At 46.7% G+C, this 23,123-nt stretch overlaps 1 protein-coding gene and 1 pseudogene across 1 annotated transcript; one reads left to right on the top strand and one right to left on the bottom strand.

Annotated features, from left to right (window-relative positions):
• The window catches only part of LOC131275520 (eukaryotic translation initiation factor 4E-like), a 108,903-nt pseudogene extending 86,464 nt beyond the window's left edge, over positions 1-22,439 (top strand).
• On the bottom strand, positions 4,638-7,049 carry LOC101423029 (zymogen granule membrane protein 16). Its single transcript, XM_004479356.4, has 4 exons — positions 6,970-7,049; positions 6,048-6,109; positions 5,741-5,873; positions 4,638-5,037 (listed from the first exon to the last, which is right to left on the bottom strand). Exons 2-4 carry the CDS (start codon positions 6,100-6,102, stop codon positions 4,737-4,739), a joined length of 489 nt encoding a protein of 162 aa, XP_004479413.2. The 5' UTR covers positions 6,103-6,109; positions 6,970-7,049; the 3' UTR covers positions 4,638-4,736.
• Positions 22,440-23,123: the final 684 nt, after the last annotated feature.

The raw sequence follows: 23,123 nt of genomic DNA, 5'->3' as shown, positions 1-23,123 counted from the left end.
GCAAAAGTTTAACATCTTTGTCCAGTTGATGTTCATTATTTCAAATGTCAGGAAACTAATGTGTGTGAGATTTGAGTAAAAATCATGAGTAATAAAAATAGCTCCCTTCTCTAATTTTTTCAGATCCCTTGGTATGTGTGTGTGTACAAACTTATTCACCCTGTTTTAACTATCTATTTATCTATTAACAATTGTAACTCCTCTCTTTGGGAAGTCAAGTCATTTCTATCAAATAATCTGTTACTGCCATTGAGGAACACATGGAAAGTTTTGCCTTCCTAATAAGAGAGTTTATTAACAGCTTCAAGACACTATATATCCTGTCATAAATCACTGAATGGACTGGAGAGGAGTGTAAACTACAATGTAAATTATAATCCATGTGGTTAGCAGTGGTCCGAAGTGTATTCACCAAATGCAATGAATGTGCCACAATGATGAAAGAGGTTGTTGATGTGGGAGGAGTGGGGAGTTGTGTAGGGGGGTATATGAGAACCTCCTATATTTTTAATGTAATATTTTATGTGATTTATTGTTTTTTTTAAAAAAAGACAATTAAATCTTTTAAAAATGGAAAAAAAAAGAGTTTTTTAAGTTAATGACCTGGGGAAGGGGAGTCCTGCATTGAGGAACAAAGTGGAATCTATTCCTTTTTTTTTTTTTTACTTTTTTTACTGACGTTTAATATTCATACATGAACATACATAAAAAGTAAGTATATAGTAAAAGTTGTGAACTTACACAACAAACATGCATATCATCAGTAACAGTTCCCACACATCTCACCACCACCACCTTGCATTGTTGTGAAACATTTGTTAAAAACTATGAAAAAGCATCACCAAAAAATCACGACTAACTATAGCAAATATCTTTCATTTGTTACAATTTACCCTCAACCCACTTGGTTATTAACAACCTATGTAATTACTGGTATTATATCCTTGTTATAGTTCATGAGAGATCATTTTCATATTCTGTTACCGATAGTCCATCTTTTTCCATTCTCTCTTTTTTAATACATAAAAGTTACCCCAAAGCATTTATTGTGATCTGGCAATAACATAAGGGTAATCAAAAACAATATGAACCATTGTTTTAGAACTATAATTCCAACAAAGGACACCGAAAACAATGTACTGAGATCTCGACAACTTGTCACTTCATATCTAGTTGAAAACACTTTGTAATAGAGTAATATTATCTCCTTTTAGCATGTTCCAACCCAGTTGTTTTCTTGACTTTGTGTTAGAACGAATCTCTTCTGCATCATCTAATAGGAGGTTCATGTACTCATCAAAACTGAAACACACCCCTCTGTTTAGAGCTACGCCTGAATCCAGGATCTCTTTTTTTGGTTTTCTGAAAGAGAGGCCTGGTACCTGTGCAATGAAGAGTGCCCAAAAAGGTACTCATTGTGGGTTCCTAAAGATCCTGAAGGAATCCCTCCAACTCCCTTATTCTCCAGGAGTTTCCTTGCTGCTGACATCTTCTGCCACCCCCAAACCCCAACTCCTGCTTTTACTCAGTAACTAAGAAGTTGGCTTTCCTCCACTCACCCTTGCTTTCCTCCATTCTCTGTTTTGTTTTCACTGATTCCTCTTCTTTGGACCAACCATCAAACAGAGCAAACAGTGGTGTTGGACTTGGACTTCGGGCTTCTTCCCATTTTATAGGCCCATGTTTTTTCTGAGCAAATTCTTCCTCATCCACTTCTTGAATGTCCTTAACTATATGAACTCCCGAATTTATAACTCTATATCAGATCCGTAAGCTGAGCTGCCTCTTCTTGGATCTCAACCAGGATGTACCACAGATACGTCAAAACTTTTTATTCTGTACATTCTTATATAATAAAAACTGTTAAAAATTCTTTAAAAACAGCAACAAAAACATTTCCTAATGGGCCCGAAAGCTGATTCATGCTTTTGTTTTTGTTGCTAAGTACCAGGGATTGAAACTGGGACTCATACATGGGAAGCAGGTGCCCAAACCACTGAGCGACGCCTGCTCCCAAGTTTTTCTTTCATATTCCCATCCCAGAGAATGATAGCCCTCTCTTTCCAGAGGCCCTAGCTAGAGACAGGGAAGTCCCCCTAGATCCCCCTCAGGCATCCAGTTATCAAGTCCTTCTGAGTCTACTCCCACACCTCCCCACTGTCATTCAAATTCAGAACGACTGAAGTTGACCAGACATCTGATCTGTCAAAAATCTGTCTGATTCGGCCATAAAAAGAAGTAAAGAGCTGACACATGCCACAAGATGGATGAACCTTGAAAACCTTATGCAAATAGAAAGTAGCCAGACACCAAAGGCCACATATTGTATGATTCCACTTATATGAAAGATTTGGAAGAGGCAAATCCATAGAGTCAAAAAGCAGATTAGTGGTTACCAGGGACTGTGGAGGGGGTTGGGGGTGATTTTATATTAAGCATCGTGTTTCTTCTTGAGGTGATGAAAATGTTCTGAAATTACATAGGGGTGTGATGGTTACACAACCTTGTTAATACATTAAAAATCACTGAACTCTGTACTTTAAAAGGCTGGATTTTATGGTGTATGAATTTTTTAAAAAATTATGATGACATGTTATTCCAATGTATAGAATTGATTTTTGGAGGGAGATAAAGGAATTATAAAAAGAGCCCAGTCATTGGTTTGTTTCTAGAATAGCAGTATTTCTTTAAAAAAAAAAAAGATTTATTTTTTATTTATTTCTCTCCCCTTCTCCACCCCCCACTCTAGTTGTCTGCTCTCTGTGTCCATTCGCTGTGTGTTCTTCTGTGACCGTTTCTATCCTTATTAGCAGCACCAGGAATCTGTGTTTCTTTTTGTTGCATCATCTTGTCGAGTCAGCTCTCCGTGTGTGGCACCATTTCTGGGCAGGCTGCACTTTCTTTCACGCTGGGCGGCTCTCCTTATGGGGCGCACTCCTTGTGCATGGGGCTCCCCTACGCGGGGGTCACCCCTGCGTGGCAGGGCACTCCTTGCGTGCATGGGCCAGCTCCACATGGGTGATGGAGGCCCGGGGTTTGAACCGGGGACCTCCCATGTGGTAGGCGGACGCCCTAACCACTGGGCCAAGTCCACTTCCTGAGCAGTATTTCTTTATAAAATTACATGTATGTGGCTGCTCTCTACCCAAATGGTAAGACATGTGAATCTGGGGAGCAGAAGTGGCTCAGCAGTTGACCATCTGCTTCCCATGTGGGAGGATCCAGGTTCGGTTCCCAATGCCTCCTTAAAACCAAAACAAATAAAAAGCAAAAACAAACAAAAAAAAAACCAACAAAGGGGAGCTGAGGTGGTCAGTGGTTGAGCACCGACTTCCTATATAGGAGGCCCAGCCCCGGTACCTCAGAAAAAAAAGAAATGTGATTCTGGCTTCCCCTGTGACATGAATAAATCTGTTGGCAACAACGAGTTTTCCCCCACACCCATCCCCAAAAAGGTCAGAAATTTTTATGGCTGGGAATTAGAGTCCTAACACTTATTTCCAAAACAACTCAATACTCTTGCTGATTCTATCGAGTCACACTGAAACTCCTGGACTCCAAACAAGCCCCTATGTTTGTGGGAACCCGCAATGGAAATCTCACCTCAGGATTTCCTTTTATGAGGGGGCTGTTGGCAGAGTAAAGGGCTGTCGAGGAGGCAGCGGCTTCCTCAGGAAAGAATCCAGCTCTGGGATCGCTGAGTAAGTACACCAGGGCTTATGGGTAAGGGTGGAGAGGAACTGGACTGTGTAATTAGTCGCAAACATAGGCTAAACGTCATGAGTCAGATGGTTTCTGGGCAAGAACAAGGACAATGTCCCAGACTGTGGGGAGCCGCCCCGAGCTACGTGCATTTGCGGTCTCCAGCAACATGGCGGTTTTCATAAGGACGCCTACTCCACCCCTGTGCTTCCGCCTTCTTCTTCCCCTTTCCCCAGTTTCCCGGGCAAAAAGTGTCGCGCCTGCACAACAAGATGTTGAAGCCATGACCAGCATTGAAGACTCGCAACCTATAGCAAGTGGTGTAACAGCATTTTATTGCCTTATATGGAAGAGCCGCTTCATCAGCCTCTCACCCCCTGCTAATACCCTCCCTTTAGTATATATTCTGATGCTCTACACAATAAACGGAGACTTGATCAGAATCCTGTCTTGTCTCCGTTTCTCTCGCCTCTTGTCCCCCCATTCCCACTCCCTCTTTCAGGTGCCGGTTCGTTTGACCTGCGGGCCGGGTCACCAGACAACCCCCCCACCCCACAAGGGTGAGTTCAAGTCAGGAGACTGAGGCATTTTCTCAAGGGGAGGACGAGGGGAGAAGAGAGCCAGAGAGGCTGGAGCATCTGGGGTTGATGCCGAGAGCCGCAGGAGGCCTTAACCCCAGCCTCAGAGCGCCAGTTTGGTAAACACTCAGGAGCCTTCCTTGAAAACAGTGCTGGTGCAAGCCAGACTCTAATCTCCTCCTGATCAAATATATTTGACAAAGCCCCGGATTCTTACCTGCACCCCTCTCCCTCATCCTCCCACTCTTCCCCAGATTGACACCCAACAGATGCTGGAAAGGAGCTTCAAACAGCTGCCCCCCGAGTGGAGGCAGATGCCAGCTGCAGACACCCACACACGCACTAGCTTTAGCCATGTCCTTTTATTGAGCCGTTTGGGTGGGGGTAGGGGAGTTCGCACACTCCCACCCGGGTGCCCCTGCCAAGGAGGAGGCTGAGACTCAGCAGCTGCCGCACTCACTTGGGTAAGGTGTCCCAGTGCAGGCTAATGGCGTGGATCACGGTGCTAGCTCGGCCGCTGATGAATCGTAGCACAGAGTTGGGGTACAAGGGGGCAGCACTGAAACTCATGCCTGCGTTTTCTCCAAAAGACAGTTTGCGACCCTTGTCCGTCAGGAAGACCAGCTTCCTCAGGTAGTACTTGTACTTGCCATACACCTGGATCACTGACTCCCCAGGGTGCAGGAAGATCTCCTCCAGTTCTCCGTAGGAGCCGCCCACATAGTCACTCCACACCTTGCCGTAGCGTACCTGGAGGCTGTGGGCAGGGGTGAGGAGGGAAGGATGGAGATGATGGGTAGGGTGGTCTCCTGGCTGGGGAGAGCTCAAACAGGTGACCGGGATTGTGAGGCTTCTGCCCACCAGGAGGTGAGGGCTGGGCTGGCCCTTGGAGGCCCCACAGGGAGCTTCAAGTCCTCGGTTTGCCAGCAAACAACCAGGCTCCGAGAGGGCACGTGCCTTTCCTAACTTCACCCAGAGAGTGAGAAAGTGGCAGAGTTTGAACTTGAAGTCCAGACTCCCAGAAAGAAGAAAAGGATTTTTCAAACAAATTAGAGAGTCTCCAAGGTGGAAGAGGAAAGACTTGTGCTGCCCCAGGGTGCAGATCCAGGATGGGAAGGAGACACACTTTGCCTCTGCTATGATAGAATTTTCCAACTATATGAATGGAATAGGAGAATCTCAGGAGAGTCACCAAGCAAGGATGGAGGGGTGGAGTAGCCAGGTGCAAGCCAGGTGGAGTAGCACAGAGTGATTTAAACTTCAGAAAGGGGCTGAGCTAGGTGTGCCCAAGGTCACCCGTGTCAGGGACTGGAGGGGTTACAGTAGTGCTAGTCTAGGGTTCAAGTCATCTAACAACGTCTTACTTGATCATGTTACCCCTGTGTCTCGTAGAGTGAAATAGATGTGGCCTAAGGTGACTGGAGAATGTCCCCAAATCACAGAAACTCAAAGAACCTTACCCTACGATGTAGTAATTGTTGACTCGGACCCGAATGGCGGTGATGGGGCCATCCAGCTGGTTGCCAGAATGGGAGAATCTCTCTCCTCCACCGCCTCCATACTCTCCATTGTAGGAGGAGGAGCGAGCCTGAACTGGAGGGCAAAGTAGGAGCTGAAGGGGAAAATGCCCCCAAGAGCTCAGTTTCTCCCCACCATCCTTATTACAAGTCGGTCTCCACCCCACCCAGCTGGCTCCTGAATGCCTTGGCCTCCAACAGGACAGAGGCTGCTTTCCCAGGACCCTGGGGTTCCCGGTGTCTCACTTACTGGCACTGGCAGAGGCTGAAGCACAGAGAAGGGCTAGGAGAGCAACGGTCAACATTCTGGGGCTGTGAGGGAAGGAAGGAGAAAATGAAGTTTTGCCCTTTTCCCTCTGGATTTATGTACCAGGCTGCCTGACCTCTACTTTGGACTCAGGCTTCTTGGTCCTTTCTCTTTAACCTCGCAGCCCCCGTCTTGGACTTAGTCTTCTGGGACACGGTCCTGTGTCCTCAGCCCCTCTGGCTCTCCTCTGACTGTCGCCAACCTCTCCTCTCCCCTCCCAAGGTGGAAGGGCAATCGCCCGCCGTCCTCTGTCTGGGTTAAGCTGTGGCAAGCCCCCTTCCTTCCTGGCACAAAGCAGCAAAGGAGATAGCAAAAGAAGTCAAGGACATCACCAAAGCACAGAGATGGTGGTTTACAAACCCAGGAATCTGAGCAAACCCTAACTAAAGCCTGCCTATGGCAGACTGGCCTGATGCGTGGGGCATCTGGGGCATAGTTCAAACCCCCAGCTTCACCTTGACCTCAGATCATAAAGCATTTTGGAGGTTCCTTCATGCCAGCTGGGGAGTGACGGTGGTGACAGAGAGGACTGTGCCGTCACCAGCATCCAAGCAGTTCAGGTGGAAATGGACTAGGCAAGAAGTTGCAGAAGGAGTTCGAACCCGCTCAGCACATGAGACTCCAGGGGCCCTGTCTGTCTGACATAATTCTTTCTCCACCAGCACACACCTGGCTATTTCCCTTTCCTCAGAGCTTCCCAGGGGTCCTAAGACCTTCAGCTGAAACCCAGGGATCTTTGCACCTCAGACCAGCTCAGACACAGGTCTCCCACGCATCCTCCTCTCCAGCTCAGACTTGAATTTCCCCGTAACTCAGAGCCAGGCACCCGTCAACCCACTTAGCCCAGGCATCTGTCACTCCTCACCTGGCCGTTTCAGGTGCAAAGTAACCCCCCAGAACCTTCCAAATCTTTTATACGAGGTCCAAGCCCTCCCTCTGCTCTTGATCGTGTGAACCGCACTTCCTCAACAAACACGATCGACCTCTTGGGATCAGGTGGTAGGTAGGATCTGGAACATCATATCCTGCCCCTCCCCCAAGGGGTACAAGTGGGTACAAGTGGCACGGTGGGGTCCACTCTGGGCCAAACCCTGGATCTCAAGAGGGGCAGAATAAACTTAAGAAAAGGTCACCAACCGCAAGGCCAGCAGCTTTGGGTAGGCGGGGTGGCTAGTCCCCTCCGAGGTGGAATCTGAGGGGCTCTGGGAAGGCCCTTCTTCCTCCAATGACCTGCAGGTGCTCTCCCTTGAAATCTGCTGTCTTTGAGGGTAAATGCTGCCCTCCAGCATTCAAAATACAGATTCTCCCACAAAGGGGTCACACTTCCAACACTTCACACTAAGACAGTCCACTCTTCGCTTTGTTCCCCCATCCATGTATCCTGCCTCGATCTTTGCACACCTTCTCCCTCTGAGCTAGGTGCATATAGGACACCTGCCAACTCCCCAAGAACAGACCGAGTCAGTCCAAGTGGGAAATGGGAAGCTGAGGATCTAGGGGACACAGGTGCTCTCTGGGGGTGGTGCTCTTGGGCTCCAGAACCCTCTCGCAGTTTAGGCTGAATCCTCCTGGGCTCTCGCCCCTGCCCTCGGGATCGCCCACCAGGGCACCTGCTTCTTCCGTTCTGTGGAAACGTCCCAGGGCTGATGTCAGGATTTCTTCTCTTTCAGGCTTTCCCTTGGACTCTGTCCTCAGACTCACTCTGGAGTCCTGTGCCTGGTGCCTCCAGGTCTGGCCCTCTGACCCCCTCCAGGCCAGCAGGGCTTTCCAAGCTGAGGGAAGGGGGGAGCCCAGGGAGGGGCTGGGATCGTGCACTCAGTTATTATTAACTAATAGCCAGGTGCTGGGAGCACCTCACTGCCTCCTGGTGAGGGCCCATCCCAGATGGCAGGGGACCCGGTCGCCCTGGGGAGCTGGAATCAGGGCAGGGTCCTGGCTGGGGAGGCTCTGGGGGCGGAGCAGCCCAGCAAAGGTCCAAGGACAGCACCATTGCTCCTTCATTCCAGTCACTTTGTTTTGCAAGTCTCTTGCCTTCTCTCTGTGCTGGCCGTTCCTTCCACTTTCTCTCTCTTTATGTCTCTACCTCTCCCTATATCTCCAGTTCTGAGGTTTTCTCTTTATATTTATTTATTTATTTATTTTTATTTATTATATTTTTATATATTTTTGCCCCACTTTAACCTTTTTCAAGTGTCCGATTCAGTGGTGTTAATTACTTTCACAACGTTGTGTTACCATCAGCACCATTTATTACCAAAACTCTCCACGCCGCTTGCCTGCTGCCTGTCTCCCCTTTCTTCATCTCCCCGTCTCTCCCAAGCTCTCTCTCTCCTCTCTTTCACTATTGTGTGGCTCTTTTTATCCCTCTTACATCTTGTTAGGGACAGTCTGTGACCAAACCCAGGAAGTCAGGGTGGCAGCCCAGAGAAGTCTGGGGTGGGCGCCTCGGGAGGTCAGCCCCCTATTGCCCGGCATGACACATCCAGGACTGAGGATAGAGGCCCCGCATTTGCCACAGGCTAATTCCCCCGCACAGACCCTGTGGGGGAGACGCGAAGCCTCTGCCGTGGCCTGGAGATGGGTCTCTTGCTCCCCACTGCAAGTCCCCAGTCCCCTCTCCAGAGTTCACGAGATGCCTGTCCTCTCCCCCCTCACAGGGGCCTCTGTGCCCATCCTCTGAGCTTCAGGAGACAAGGAAGGCCCTGTCTGGGTGCTGTGTGTCGGGATCTGCTCGGAGGCAGTGACTGAAGGAGCAGGAGGAAGAAGGGAAGGATGCCCAGGCCCAAATCTGCTTCGACCGCCGCAGCTCCCGTTTGACCTGCCTTCCATTTCAGCCCGTGCCAGCCGAGGGGCCTCCGTGCCCCTAAAACCCTGGAGGAAGTTGCCTTAACCCTCCCCGCATGCCCGGGGTTGATGGCCAGGAAAGGCCGGGGCCCTCCCCGAGGTTCAGCTACTGTTTCCTCTCTCCCCACACCCTCTGCTCCCTCAGCAAAGAAATTCTCTCCCGGATGCTCCCTGGGCATCTCGACCTTGGAGGCACCATTCTAGCTGCTGGAGAAAGAGCAGCGAGGAAAGCCAGCACGCTGCGCTCCAGGGGACGGCGAACCAGACCCTGACCAAAGGGAGGATGCACAATCCGCCTGGAGCAGGGAGGGCTGTGGAGGAAAACCGAGCAGGGCGAGGCCGTGAAGGGGGCTGGAGGCTGCTCTGCTGCTGGGAGGCTCCTCACTTCAGTGATATTTGGGGAGGGACGTGGTCCAAGTGAGGCAGGGAAATAGCCATGTTTGGAGGAAGAGTGTTCCCAGGCAAAGGGAATATGGAAAACCAAGGCCCTGAGAGGAGAAAGGGTGCCCGTGCATTTGGAAGGAGCAAAGGGGTGGGCAAGGGGGCTGGAGGGGAGGGAGGGAGGGCGCTCAGCAAGAGGTGAGGTCTAGGGGGCAGCCAGTGGACAGACGGTTCAGGGTTTGGGAGGGCCTGGCCAGGAGTGTCCATTTTATTCTGAGAGGAATGGGAGCCGTGGAAGGCTTTTGAGCAGGGGAGTCATGCCATAATCACAACTGCATTGAGACAGGCTAGAAAGAGAATCGATAGACAAATCTGGAACTTCACAGAAAAACTCCCACCATTAAACTCATGGCCATCAGTACCCCCAAGACGGCTGTTGGAAGACCCTTGCAAGAAATCCCATTCAGAACAAGATTTCCTCTGGAAGGCTGGAGAAGCCCCAGGTATTCTCCAGGGGCCTTATTATTGGGCACTTCCGGGGGTGTGATGGGTGGGGTAACCAATCAAAACAGCAAACAACTGGGACTCCTCCCCTGGCATTAGTGAAGGGACAGAATAATTAATGATTTAAAAAGCAAGCAGGAAATCAAAATGCCCCCATTTTTGCTTTCTATGCCCTGTTCTGCCCTTCTTCACCTCCCACCTGGAGCAACACACATCTTCACCAAGAAACTAAAGAAAATCCAGCAACGTATTTGGCGCTGCCAGTCAAGAGAAAATAAATATTTGGTGAGTCAGACTATGAATTACAGCCTGTTTAATGCCCTCTTTTGGTTATTCACTTTAAACAGGTCCCCCTATGGGGCCCCATAGGACATAACCCAGGAGGGAGGAGGCCAGGACAGGGGAGCTCTCTGCATCCGCACCAGGTGTCCAGGCTCATTAGATCTGATCCCGGCCAGGAGGGCGGAGCACGGGGCAGGGGCCCAAAGCAGGGCCCTGGCAAGACAGGAGTTCCTGAGCCGAGCTCCGGGCACAGCAAAGCTGCTTTTTCAAGCCTTTTTAGTAGCCACCAGCTTTGCCCTCGGACTGGCTGCCGTGGCAGAAAGCTGGGGGCTTGCGCCTCTCTGCAGATCCACGCCTTTGCTGGCCCGTCCTCTTGTCGATCACACCCAGCTACCTAGTCTGGGACAGGGTGGGAAGGTGGCAGCGGGCAGGGCCGAGGTAGATACCATGGGGCAGCCCACGTTCCCTTTCGCAGGAGGTCACGGACCAGAACTCCCTTCATAATTAACCTTTATGCACGTTTAATCTTCCCACTTCCTACTACTGAATTTCTCCTTACGGGTTTGCTAAATGCTTTGGAATGGCTTAGAAACTGTAAAACTGTAAAACTGAAAATGCATTTGCTAGTGAGTTTTAACCCTACCCATGGTATAAGGAAGTTATTGCCTCAGGGCCCCAAGGCCTGATAGCTGGAGCAATTGACCTCTAATCTCTTTCTTTTTTTTGTAAGATTTACTTTATTTATTTCTCTCCCCTTCCCCACTCCCCGTTGTCTGCTCTCTGTGTCCATTCGCTGTGTGTGTTCTTCTGTGTCCACTTGGATTCTTGTCAGCGGCACCGGGAACCTGTGTCTCTTTTTAGTTGCGTCATCTTGCTGCGTCAGTTCTCCATGTGTGCCGCGTCACTTCTGGGGCTGCACTTTTTTCGCGCAGGGTGCACTCCTTGTTCATGGGGCACCCCTACGTGTGGGACACCCCTGCGTGGCACAACACTCTTTGCATGCAGCAGCACTGCACATAGGCCAGCTCACGACACAGGTCAGGAGGCCCTGGGTATCAAACCCTTGGACCCTCCATATGGTAGGCATACACTCTATCAATTGAGTCACAACTGCTTCTTGACCTCTAATCTCTTAATGACCTTTGAGGGCTGGTATAACTGGGAAATTCCTAGGCAGTATAAAGTCATAAAAATAGGACTGCTTTTAAAACCTTTGTAAGAATAGGTGGAAGAAGTTTTTTTGCCCCTTCTCCAAGGAGAAATATTCATCTTGGCAGCCATCTGAAATGTATTTGGTCTGTCTCCCAAGCCCAGTACGGCCCCAGAAACATCAAGTGGCAGGGACTCTGTGATTCCCGGGTGGCTGGAACCAGAGCAGCCAAAAGTCCCCTGAGATTTAGCTCAGGCGCTTCAGTTTAGGTAACAGTGTAGTCAGTCTTGGACCCTGGAATGCCAGGGGTGCTGGGAACCAGTAGTAAACTCTGAACATCCCCCAAGACATGCCTTGGCCCTTTGGTTCAGAGAGCAGAGGAGTAACCTCTGAATGTCCCCCAAGACGTGCCTTGAGCCGTTCAGTTCACAGGGCAGCAAATGTCCCCTGAGACTTAACTCAGGTGCTTTGGTTTGGGGAACTGTTCCCAATGTCTCCCACCAATTCTTCAGCTTGGGCACTTTGGTCTGAATTTCAGAGTTTTCAGGCATCCCCCAAGACCTAGGTCAATGATGGGGATACTCATTGGCAGGGCTCTGGATTAACTTCTCAGGATTCTGAGACCAGAGCATCAGCTCCAAGTTATTTGGAATGGTAAACATTTTAGTCAGACATGGACTCTGGGTTCCCAGATCAGTCGTATAAAAAGTGTTTCTTCATTCTTCCCAGAAAAATGTGCATGGTCTCTAGTCCACCAGTAGATTCCCCATACGAGTGTCTTCTCAGGAATTGGGAAAATTTGCCTACTGCTGGTGTACGTGGCGACAGTATAACAAGAACAGCCTCTGTATTGGACCCTTAAACCAGTGTAGAAGAGCACAGAAAGATCTGAGGGCCAGAAACCTCATGTCATGTCTCCTTAAAGAAATGAGGAAATACACTTCAACCTTCCATTAACTCCCCTTTAGAGATAGCTTTCTCAGTTTTAAATGCAGTTGTACCTATTAAGGGGTGTGAATAGGGATCAAGATCCAACTGGTTACTAAACCTCTCCTGGAAAATAAGAAACTCATGTGCCATCCATTAAGATCAAAAAGTTCCTAGAAATGCTAAAGGTATAAAATTGTCCCTTCTGTTTGAATCTCTGCTTAACTTCGTGTTCAACTTTGAAATCTGTGTTTAACTTTGTCAGTTTGCTTGTGCCTAGGAAATAAGGTTTGGGATTCCCCAGTTACAAATTGGATAATGGTGAATATAACCTAAAATGAGTCTTTAAGTGTCAATCATTTAATCACTGTCTTGTGATTGGATTTAATATATAAATCCAATTTATATATTAATATATAAATTTATAAATTTATATAATATATAAATATATAAATCACAAGTGGAATTGGTTCATCTGCTGGAAAAGCAGACAAGCTTAGAAAAGTTGTTACTAATAAAATTCTTGTGACTTAGTTATTAAAGGTACCCAGTTCACCTTAAAGTAAAAGCTTACTAGAAACCATAACTACGAGTTAAGATCATTATATAAACGCAGCATTGTCAAACTCTTGTGCATTCAAACCAGCCCTTCAAAACACACTGCAGGTTGCCTCTCCAATTAATTTATTGGCTAGGTTGGTCACTGACCCCTAAAGCAATAAAGATATCTACTACATCGCCAGTCCTGCTCCTGAAGGGAATGGAGACTATGTTGCAGTTTCAGACTCCTGCAGCAGCCAACCATGGCTTACTATAGCCAAACCTACAATGGATATTGCCTGCAGACTGGCACTGTTTCACAGTGCTGGAAGATGCTATGCACGAGGCCAGTGGAATACTGGAGCCTACTTTCCTAGCTTCTCTCTAGGGTCTGTGGTGCTGCAGCTTGCTGGCTATGTGAAGGACATTACAAGTGGAGCAATGATCACCAGAGCAATGTAAGTAGAACTTAAACACAATTGGCATTATGGCCTGCTCCCATGGAGAGATAACATCTATGGTATTGCAAACCTGGAGCTGAAATCTATTAATTGCAGCTCAAAAAGAAACTTATGCATTGGGTAGTGCATTAATTAATATTAAATACTGTACCGATATGCCTAATTAGAGTGGTATCTTTTCTGTTCTAGACCATATGCAGAAGGACACTGGACATGTTAAAAGTCCTGGTAAACTTCATTTTCCAAGTAGTTAATGAACGAACCTATACGATAAAAAAAAAATGGCCACATTGCCTGAGAACACTGGGGGTAATTGCCCTTTTAATTTAAAAAAAATACCTAATTAACTTGGGGGCAACTTCTCAGTCTTCAGTCTACACCAGGTAAAAGACGTGCTTGAGGCCAGGGGCCATCAGTGGCTTACAAGTAGCCAGTTGATTAAATACCAGGCTCAATTACTGGAGATCCCTGAGATGAAGCTAAGGGTGTGTCAGACTCTCAACCCAGCTGCCCTGCTACTGGTAGAAGGCCCAAGGTCAGATCCTGAGGGGACTTTTCTCTACTCCTGCCTTGAGACACTTAATCAAAACTACTTGAGCAGACCAGATTTAAAAGATGAGCCTCTTACAAACCCAGACATTGAGTGGTTCACAGATGGAAGCAGTTCTATTAAGGAAGGAATTAAAGGGCAGACAATGCAGTGGTTTCTCAATTTGAAACCATAGAGGCCCACCATTTAACACGTGGGCATCAGTACCCCAAGATAACTACTGGGAGACCCTTGTGAGAAATCCTATTTGGAACAAGATTTCCTCCAGAAGCCAGGAAAAGCCCTGGATGGATATTCTCCAGTGGCCTTATCAATGGGCACTTCTGGGAGATTGATGGCTGGGGTTACCAATCAAAACAGCAAACAACTGGGATTTCTCCCCCAGCATTTGCAAAGGGGGGAAATTATTAATGATTTAAAAAGCAAACAGGAGGGAAGCGGCCTTGGGCCAATGGATAGGGCATCTGTCTACCACATGGGAGGCCCACGGTTCAAACCCCAGGCCTCCTTGATCCGTGTGGAGCTGGCCCACGTGCAGTGCTGATGCATGCAAGGAGTGCCGTGCCACGCAGGGGTGTTCCCCATGTAGGGGGGCCCCATGCACAAAGAATGCGCCCTGCAAGGAGAACCGCCCAGCGCAAAAGAAAGTGCAGCCTGCCCAGGAATGGCGCCACACACACAGAGAGCTGACACAACAAGATGACGCAAAAAAAGGAAACACAGACTCCCATGCTGCTGACAACAACAGAAGAGGTCAAAGAAGATCACGCAGCAAATGGACACAGAGAACAGACAACTGGGTGGGGGGAAGGGGAGAGAAATAAATAAAATAAATCTTTTATAAAAAAAGCAAATGGAAACTCAAAATGCCCCTCTTCTTGCTTTCTACTCCCTGTTCTGGCCTTCTTCCCACCCCTGCCTGGATCAACATGCAATTTAGTCAAAAATCTAGAGAAAATCCAACAACAGCAGCTTACTTTCTCCAGATTTTGATAATGTGGAGAATGGACATGGGGTGGGCAGGGAAGTGTGAATTAGGGGGCCACAGCAGGACTGGTGTGAACCTTTTCCCCTCTTTTCTCCTTCTGAGTACTCCGAGCTTGACCACCTCTTCCTTCTCAAGCAAAGCAGCTTTGCCCTCCTCTCAGAGTCTTAGTGCAAACTCAGTCCCTGGGGCGGAGGTAGTGGGGGATCTGCCCCTTCATCCCATCTAGAATTTTTCAGTCTATTTCCAAACACTAATAGATCTGTTTCCTGTTAAGGGGAATAAGAGAGGTTCTCTGCCTCTTTATTTGCACAATTGGGCCTTTATGTATGATTTCATTTGAAGAGAGGATCTCACCACTCGAATAAATTTTAACAGTTCTTTTCTGTTCACCCTTCGCTGCTTCAAAGAGTGAAACCCAGTGAGCAGAAGTGACCTGACCGAGTTGCCTAGGGGGTCCTTCTACTCTCGCCCCCTTCCACCCTCTGCGCCACACTCCAGGCCCCTCGGTGGCCTGCACCTGCTCACCCCATCCTTGTTCCCTCTGCCCAAGCTACTCCCACTGCCTAAAACGCCCTCCTCCTTCTGCCCACCTGGCCTCGTCCACCCTCAGGACTGCTTAGGCAGCACCACCCCCTGTGCCCACCCCCTGTGCCCACCGATGCTTCCTCTTAAGACTGCTCAGCTGTGGGAGGAAGGGCGCCCGGCTTGCCACAGTAGCAAACGGTGCGGCAAGAAGTGATACCGCCTCTGCCCACTGGGCCTAGATAAGGTGACCACGCCTGACTAGGCCTTTGCTGCTAACGGCTGGCCGGCGCTGCCCTCCCCCTTTTTATCTCCCGCCTAGCCCAACATCCGGCCAGCTCTCACTCCCCCTTTCCCCTCCCCTATTCCAAACCTCTCCGCCAGCCCTCTGCTTAGCAACCGCTTACAGTCACCTATCAGGAAGCAGTACCCGCCCGCACCTATCAAATCCCTCCACGCAGTCCCTAACCCTATAAAGCTATGTCCCCTTCCGCAATAAACCGGACTTGCGTACAAACCTAGTCTCCGCGGCTTTCTTCCTCCCCTCGCCGTGCGTCCTCCACGCCTGAGAGCCCCTCTGATGCTGTCTGCCGTAGCATCAAACGCCACTGCGGTCTAGTCTGACCCCTCCAAACCCCCCCGTCAGCATCGGGGTGCAAGCCGCCCCAGCCGCACTCAGCTCACTTCTCCTCCCAGCCCCTCTTCAAATAGAATTAGTCACTCCTTTCTCTGGCCTCCTGCTGAACTTCCTACCTTGCTATATTATGGTCTGAATGATCCTGAGCTGTAATTTATCTGTTTACATGGACAGCTCCCCCACTTAATGGAGAGCTCAATCTAAGGCAGGGACTGGGTCTTATCCATCTCTGAATTTCCACCTCCCAGCCTCACACCTGGTTCAAAGGAGACACTCCATAAATGATTAATTTACATTGTGAGGCAGGGCCTTGGCTAGGCTGCAGTGAGACTTCTAGCAAATGTTGCCCCTTTGCCTTCTTGTAGGGCTTGTACTTGTGTTTTCCTCTATTTATTTACCATTCCTTCAGAGAAACTCTGTATTGGGAAGAATACTGGACATTGATCCAACACTTCTTAGCTGTGTGACCTGAAAGAATTCACTTCATTCCTTGGATCCTATGTTTCCTTTTTTGTAAAACGGGAGAAAAGAAAAAAAGAACTCTACCTCCCTCAAAGAGGGAGCTTGTTCAAATACAAGTTCTTTTGGTACAAAAGCCCTTTGTTCAAAATTCCTTCAGGCTAGATGTGGGTTGGGACATCTCGGGCAGCTTGAGTGGTGATGGCAGGATCTAGGATTGTTCAAGAGATCCAGCTGTGGGGTAGGTAAATGTACGTTGTTAATCACGTTATAAAGTCAGAAACTTATGGAGATTTACTAAGAATTAAAACAGAATAGTGTATTGTAAAGAGATGTGAGTTTAAAATCTGGCTCCAGCCCTTAAATGACCTGCTGAGCCTCCATTTCTTCATCTGTTCATTGGAAATAATAAGATCAGCCATTGTTTGACAAACACCTGGTGCAAGCCTGGCCACATGGTAGATTCTCAGTAAATGTCCATTCTCTTCTCCCATCAGATTGTCATAATGGGAAGCAGATTTGGCTCAATGGATAGAGCATCCACCTACCACATGGGAGGTCCAGGTTTCAAACCCAGGGCCTCCTGACCTGTGTGATGAGCTGGCCCACATGCAGTGCTGATGCGCACAAAGAGTGCCCTGCCACACAGGGGTGTCCCCCGCATAGGGGACCCCCACCTGCAAGGAGTACGCCCCGCAAGGAGAGCCGCCCAGTGCAAAAAAGTGCAACCTGCCCAGGAGTGGCACCGCACACACGGAAAGCTAACACAGCAAGATGATGCAACAAAAAGAGACACAGATTCCTGGTGCCACTGACAAGAATACAAGTGGACACAGAAGAACATACAGTGAATGGACACAGAGAGCAGGCAGTGGGGGAAGAGGAAGGAGAGAGAAATAAATAAAAAACTAAATCTTTTTTAAAAAATACATTACAGGGGGAAGCGGATGTGGCTCAAACAATTGGACTCCCACCTACAATATAGGAGGTCCAGGATTCGATACCTGGGGCCTTCTGGTGAGGGGAAGCTGGCCCATGCAGAGTGCTGGCAGAGCAAGATGATGCAACAAAAAGAAACAAAGAGGGAAACGGATGTGACTCAACCGATTGGGCTCCCACTTACCATATAGGAGGTCCAGGGTTCGATGCCCAGGACCTCCTGGTGAGGGCAAGCTGGCCCACGTGGAGTGCCAGCTGGCATGGGAATGGCACCCCACTTAGGAAAGCCACCTTGCATGGGAATGCTGCCCAGTGTGGGGAAGTCGCCCCACACAGGAGTACCAGCCAACACGGAGAGCTGATGCAGCAAGATGATGCAACAAGAGACACAGAGGAGAGAAAATAAGAAGACATAGTAGAACAGGGGAGCTAAGGTGGCACAAGAGAATAATTGCCTTTCTCCCACTCTGGAATGTCGCAGGATCGGTTCCTGGGGCCACCTAATGAGAATACAAGCAGATACAGAAGAACACACAGCAAATGGACACAGGAGCAGACAAATGGGAGGAACGGGGGGGAAATAAATAAAATAAATCTTAAAAAAAAAGAGACAGACAGACAGACAGAGGAGAGACAATAAGAGACACAGCAGACCAAGGAGCTGAGATGGCGCAAGAGAATGAGCACCTCTCTCCCACTCCAGAAGGTCCCAGGATCTGTTCCCGGAGCTGCCTAATGAGAAGACAAGCAGACACAGAAGAACCCACAGCAAATGGACAGAGAGGGCAGACAATGGGGAGGGAGGAGGTAAATCTTTTTTTTTTTAAATACATTTCAGGGGACACCCAGCAAGATGGCGGCAGATTAAGGAGCTCCTAGAGTCAACTCCTGCTACAGGGCAGTAAGTAATCACCTAAAGCCATTTAAGCACCTGTTTGGGGGCCCCAGGTGACCAGAAAAGCATCCTACAACATTCTTGAAAGAATGGAAGGAGGAGACTGCCCATCTGCAGAGAAGATTCATAAGTAGAGCACTCCATGGAGGCCAGTGTCCATCCTCCGCCGACAGCACAAGCCACCTTGGGAGCTATTCCATGGCTTAAATTGGAAACTCTGCTTTACAAAAAAAGGAGAGGAAGAGATGTTGGGCAGCAATTTCAGCTACTGATTAGTATATTACCAGATTAAGTATAATCCTAAAAACAGCTAAAGTTTCAGCCTTTTCAAGTCAGAAAGAGGCTGGTAGTTGCCATCTTAACTCCATGCCTGGCACGCAGGGAGGCAGGAAGGATTGAAAATCACACTGCTGGTAGGGATCGGCTTCTTTCCATCCAGGCCAGATTGAAGCTCTAGTCTAAGCCCCAGCCCCACCTTCAACAGGGAGGAAGCTGAAGGGACCTGCATCAGCCTCTTTGGGAAACTACAGGCCACGCCACAGAGGCTTTTGATTAGCCTACTCTGGCGGCACAAGCCACCTCAGGAGCTATTCTGTGCCTGAAGTTGGAAGCTCCATTTCTCATATACAGGGGAAGAAGAGATGCTTGGCCACTGATTTCAGGTACTGATTAGTAAATCCGGCTAGCTAAAGTAAAACCCTAAAGAAGCTAAAGTTTGAACCTGCCCAAGTTGGAAAGAAGCCAGTAACACCATTTTGACTCTGCCCCCAGCATGAGGGAAAGCAGAGCTCACTGAAAAAGCACAGTTACGGTAGAGATGGGTTTCTTGCAGTCAGATCAGCCTGCAGCCCTAACCTAGGCTTCAGCCCGTCTTCTAGCAGGGGGAAAATAGCAGGCCCTGTACCAGCCTCTCCAGGTAACTGCAGGTACATTTGGTTGGTACAGACTGAATAGTCAGAAGTCTACCAGGGCGACTACAGTCATTTTGGACCTGCACAGCATAGACTGCTACCCGCACCTGCAGCTCCATACCCACCCCAGGAGGGAAGAAAGGGGCATGAAGCTTCATCAGTCTCTCTGGGCAACTACAGTCCAGGCCTGCACAACTTGGATTATCGCACAAAGTTCTGGCTCTGTCCTTACCCCTGGCAAAAAGAAAGTTGGGAGAAGCTTCATTGGTCCCTGGGGAAATGTGGGCAGCTTGAGGCTCTACAGCTTATAGCACCAACTACATCCTTGAGTCCTACTGCACAACCATCAAGGGAGAAAGGGTAGGAAGCCCTAAAGTAAAGAGAAAAACTGCATCCAGTTTGATATATTTGGCACCCAGCTATGATACATTTAAGATTCTGCAAGAGAAAAACTTCCAGCCAAGAATCTTATATCTGGCAAGATTTTCTTTAAAAAATGAGGACAAGTCTAGAATATTCACAAATAAACAGAAACAGAGAGTTTGTAACCAAGAGACTGGCTTTGCAGGAAATGCTAAAGGGTGTGCTACAGCCTGAAAAGAAAAGACAGGAGAGTCAAGAAATGAAGATTATATCAATAAAAGTACTGAAAGTAGCAAAGAGTGATGAAAATAAAATACAGGGGAGCACATGTGGCTCAAGTGATTGGGCTTCTGTTTACCCTATGGGAGGTCCTCTTGTTAAAGGCAAGCCAGACCCACATGGGGAGCAATGCAGCAAGATGATGACACAACAAAAGAGAGATGTGGGGAAGAGTCAAGGCGAGATGTGACAGAAACCAAGAACTAAGGTAGCACAGATGACAGGGTACCACTCTCCCACATCAGAAGTTCCCAGGATCAAATCCCAGTGAAGCCTAAAGGACAAAAACAAGAAGAGAAGACAAAAAAGAAACAGACACAGAAGATGACACATCAAATGGTCACAGACAGCAAAAACAGTGGGGGAGGGGGAGAGAAATTTAAAAAATAATAAAATATGACAGATAAAACCCAAATATTCAGGAATAAACTTAACCAATGATGTAAAGCACTTATATTCAGAAAACCGCAGCTCACTGTTAAAATTTTAAAAAGACCTAAATAATTGGAAGAACATTCCATATTCATAGATTGGAAGATTATTATCATTAAGATGTCAATTCTACTCAAATTGATACACAGATTCAATGCAATTCTGATAAAAAATTCCACCAGCATTTTTAAAATAAATGGAAAACATGATTATTAAGTTTATTTGGAAGGGTAGAGGGACCTGAACAGCCAGAAATATCTTAAAAAGGAAAAATGAAGTTGGAAGACTTTCCCTCCTGGACTTTAAATCATATTACCCAGCTACGGTGGTAAAAACAGAATGGTACTGGCATAAAGACAGGCACATAGACCAAGGAACTGAACTGATAGTTCAGAAACAGACCCTCACATCTTTGGTCAAGTGATTTTTTGACTAGCCTGTCAAACCCAACCCAGCTCGGGCAGAACAGTCCATTTGACAGATGGTGCTGAGAGAACTGGATATCCATAGCCAAAAGAAGGAAAGAGGACCTCTATCTCACACCTCATACAAAAATCAACTCAAAATGGATTTTAAAAAACCTAAATATAAAAGCAAGAACCATAAAGCTTCTAGAAGAAAATATAGGAAAATATCTTTAAGACCTGGTGGTAGGTGGTGGATTCTTAAAGGAGATAAGAGGAGGACTGAGATGGACTACTGATGTTTAATGTATGTAGAAGTTTTAATTAACTTTCCTGTAAAAGTGGAAATGTAGAGTTGATGGGAACACATTATGGTGAGTAATAGCTGGTTTATAAATGGGAATGTAACTGAAAATAGTAGTCTAGGGATGTAAATGCCAATTGACAGAAAGCTAGAGAATAAACTAGGAACTGAATAGCACAGTAAACCCAGAGGTAGACGAGAATTGTGGTTCATGGTACAGATGCAAGAGTGTCCTTGGTGAGTTAGAACAGATGTACATCATTATTGCAGGGTGGTGGGAATGTGGAGAAGCATCGGAAAAAGAAGCATAGGAGTGACCTATGGACTGTGGTTTACAGTAATAATGTAATATTCATGCATCTATGCCAAAGATGTACTGTGTTAATAATGGGGAAGTATGGAAAAACTGTGTGAAATATACACTATCGAACTGGTAATAATCTGATGATATTATCTCATAATCTGTAACAAATGTTCCACCAAGGTGTGGTGTGTTGATAGAGGGGTAATGTTTGGGAATGCTGCACATGTGCATGATTGTTTTGTAAGTTTACAACTTCTGTCATAAAAATATATTTAAAAATAATAAAAGGGTAGCTTGGGGGGAAATACACTAAATGTAAGATAAAGACTATAGTTACTAGTAAGATTTTGACACTATTCTTTCATAATTTGTAAGAAATGTCTCACAACTATACAAGGTATTGGTGGTAGGTTGATGTATGGGACCCCTGTATGATGTTATGCATGTTTGCTTTGTAAGTTCACAACTTTTACTATACACTTATTGTTTATGTATGTTCATGTATAACCGAAAAATAATAATAGGGTGAGTTGGGGGAAAAATATTTTGGCTAGTAGTAATAATTTGAGGATGCCCTTTAATCATTAGTTAAAATGTTTCACAACAATGCAAGGTATTGGTGGTAGAGTGACATTTGATAGCACTGTATGACATTATATATGTTTGTTTTGTAAGTTCACAAGTATTACTGTACATATATTGTTTATGTATATTTATGTTTGAGTGATATACTTCAATAATTTTTTAAAATACATTACAGAACAGATGGTTGCTTTAGTGTTTTAAAAATGATAAAAGCAAAACTTGGAAAGCAAACCTTCGACTGATCTCCAAGTTAGATACTGTTGAAGGCTTTTGGTCTCTGTACAACCATATCTAGTTGTCTAGTAATTTAATGCCTGGCTGTGACTACTCACTTTTTAAGAATGAGATTGAGCCATGTGGGAAGATGAGAAAAAACAAACAAGGAGGGCAATGGCTAATTACATTGAATAAACAGCTAAGAAGTGACCTCCATCGCTTTGAACTAGAGACACTGCTGTGCTTTCTTGGAGAATCTTTTGATGTTAATGTTAGGACTAAAGGTGATAAGATAGCAATATGGACTAATGAATGTGAAAACAGACCCTGTTGCACATGTAGGGAGGGTGTGCAAGGAAAGGTCAGAACTTCCTCCAGAGATAGTGATTGGTTGTCAGACCCATGCAGATGCGGCTACTAAGACCAGCCCCAGCACTGAAAACACATTAGTCGTTTAAGAAGACACCTTCTGAGTATTTTTATAGGAGTTGTATCAGGTAATCATGAAATGAATGAAAGCCTCTTCAAAAGCAGAGTGGACTACATTTCAATTGGATTTCCCTCTAAATATTGCTAAGATATAAGAGAAGTCTCATTCGCCTTTAACTTGTACCTCTGTGCTCGTGTTATTTTTTTTTAATTTTAACTAGCGTATCCACTATTCCAAACAAAGAATTACAGTGCACATCATCCCCAGAATCCATAAATGTGTTCCTGGCCCACTCTGTAATAGCTGAGTAGAATTACCATAGCCAATATTCAAAAAGAACTTGTGTTTCTATGCTTTAAAGGGAAAAAAAAATTCTGTTTGTGTTCCATTGCAGGCAGGAGCATATTTTGCCGGTTTGAAAGAATATGAGGCATACAGTTTTCTAGAAATTTTCTTTTTTTCTTTTTACAGTATTGTCTTTCCTGTGTTCTTCCTGATGGCTGCTAGATTTTAATTTGTTTACCTACTAAAAACATTAGTGATTCTCATTTTAGTTATTCATTTTGTTTTGCTTTTGTTTTTTTTCCCTTCATGTAACATTGATACAGAAATATGACACAAAGGTGGAATAAACATTAATTTTGTGCATTCTTAATTTGTTTTGTTTCGTAACAATGAAGCTTTGCTACAAATTTTTGCTTTTCATTCAAAT

This window comes from Dasypus novemcinctus, chromosome 23 (genome assembly GCF_030445035.2).
Source record: "Dasypus novemcinctus isolate mDasNov1 chromosome 23, mDasNov1.1.hap2, whole genome shotgun sequence".
NCBI classification, from domain to species: Eukaryota; Metazoa; Chordata; class Mammalia; order Cingulata; family Dasypodidae; genus Dasypus; species Dasypus novemcinctus.
Note: the sequence above shows the minus strand (reverse complement) of the source record. Positions and strands in the feature narration are given on the sequence as shown.

Coding starts and splice junctions, on each gene's coding strand:
- LOC101423029 (XM_004479356.4), bottom strand. CDS start 6,102: ATGTTGACCGTTGCTCTCCTAGCCCTTCTCTGTGCTTCAGCCTCTGCC. Junction 5,874..6,047: donor TTCAGCCTCTGCCAGTGCCA/GTAAGTGAGACA, acceptor TTTGCCCTCCAG/TTCAGGCTCGCTCCTCCTCC. Junction 5,038..5,740: donor AACAATTACTACATCGTAGG/GTAAGGTTCTTT, acceptor CCCTGCCCACAG/CCTCCAGGTACGCTACGGCA.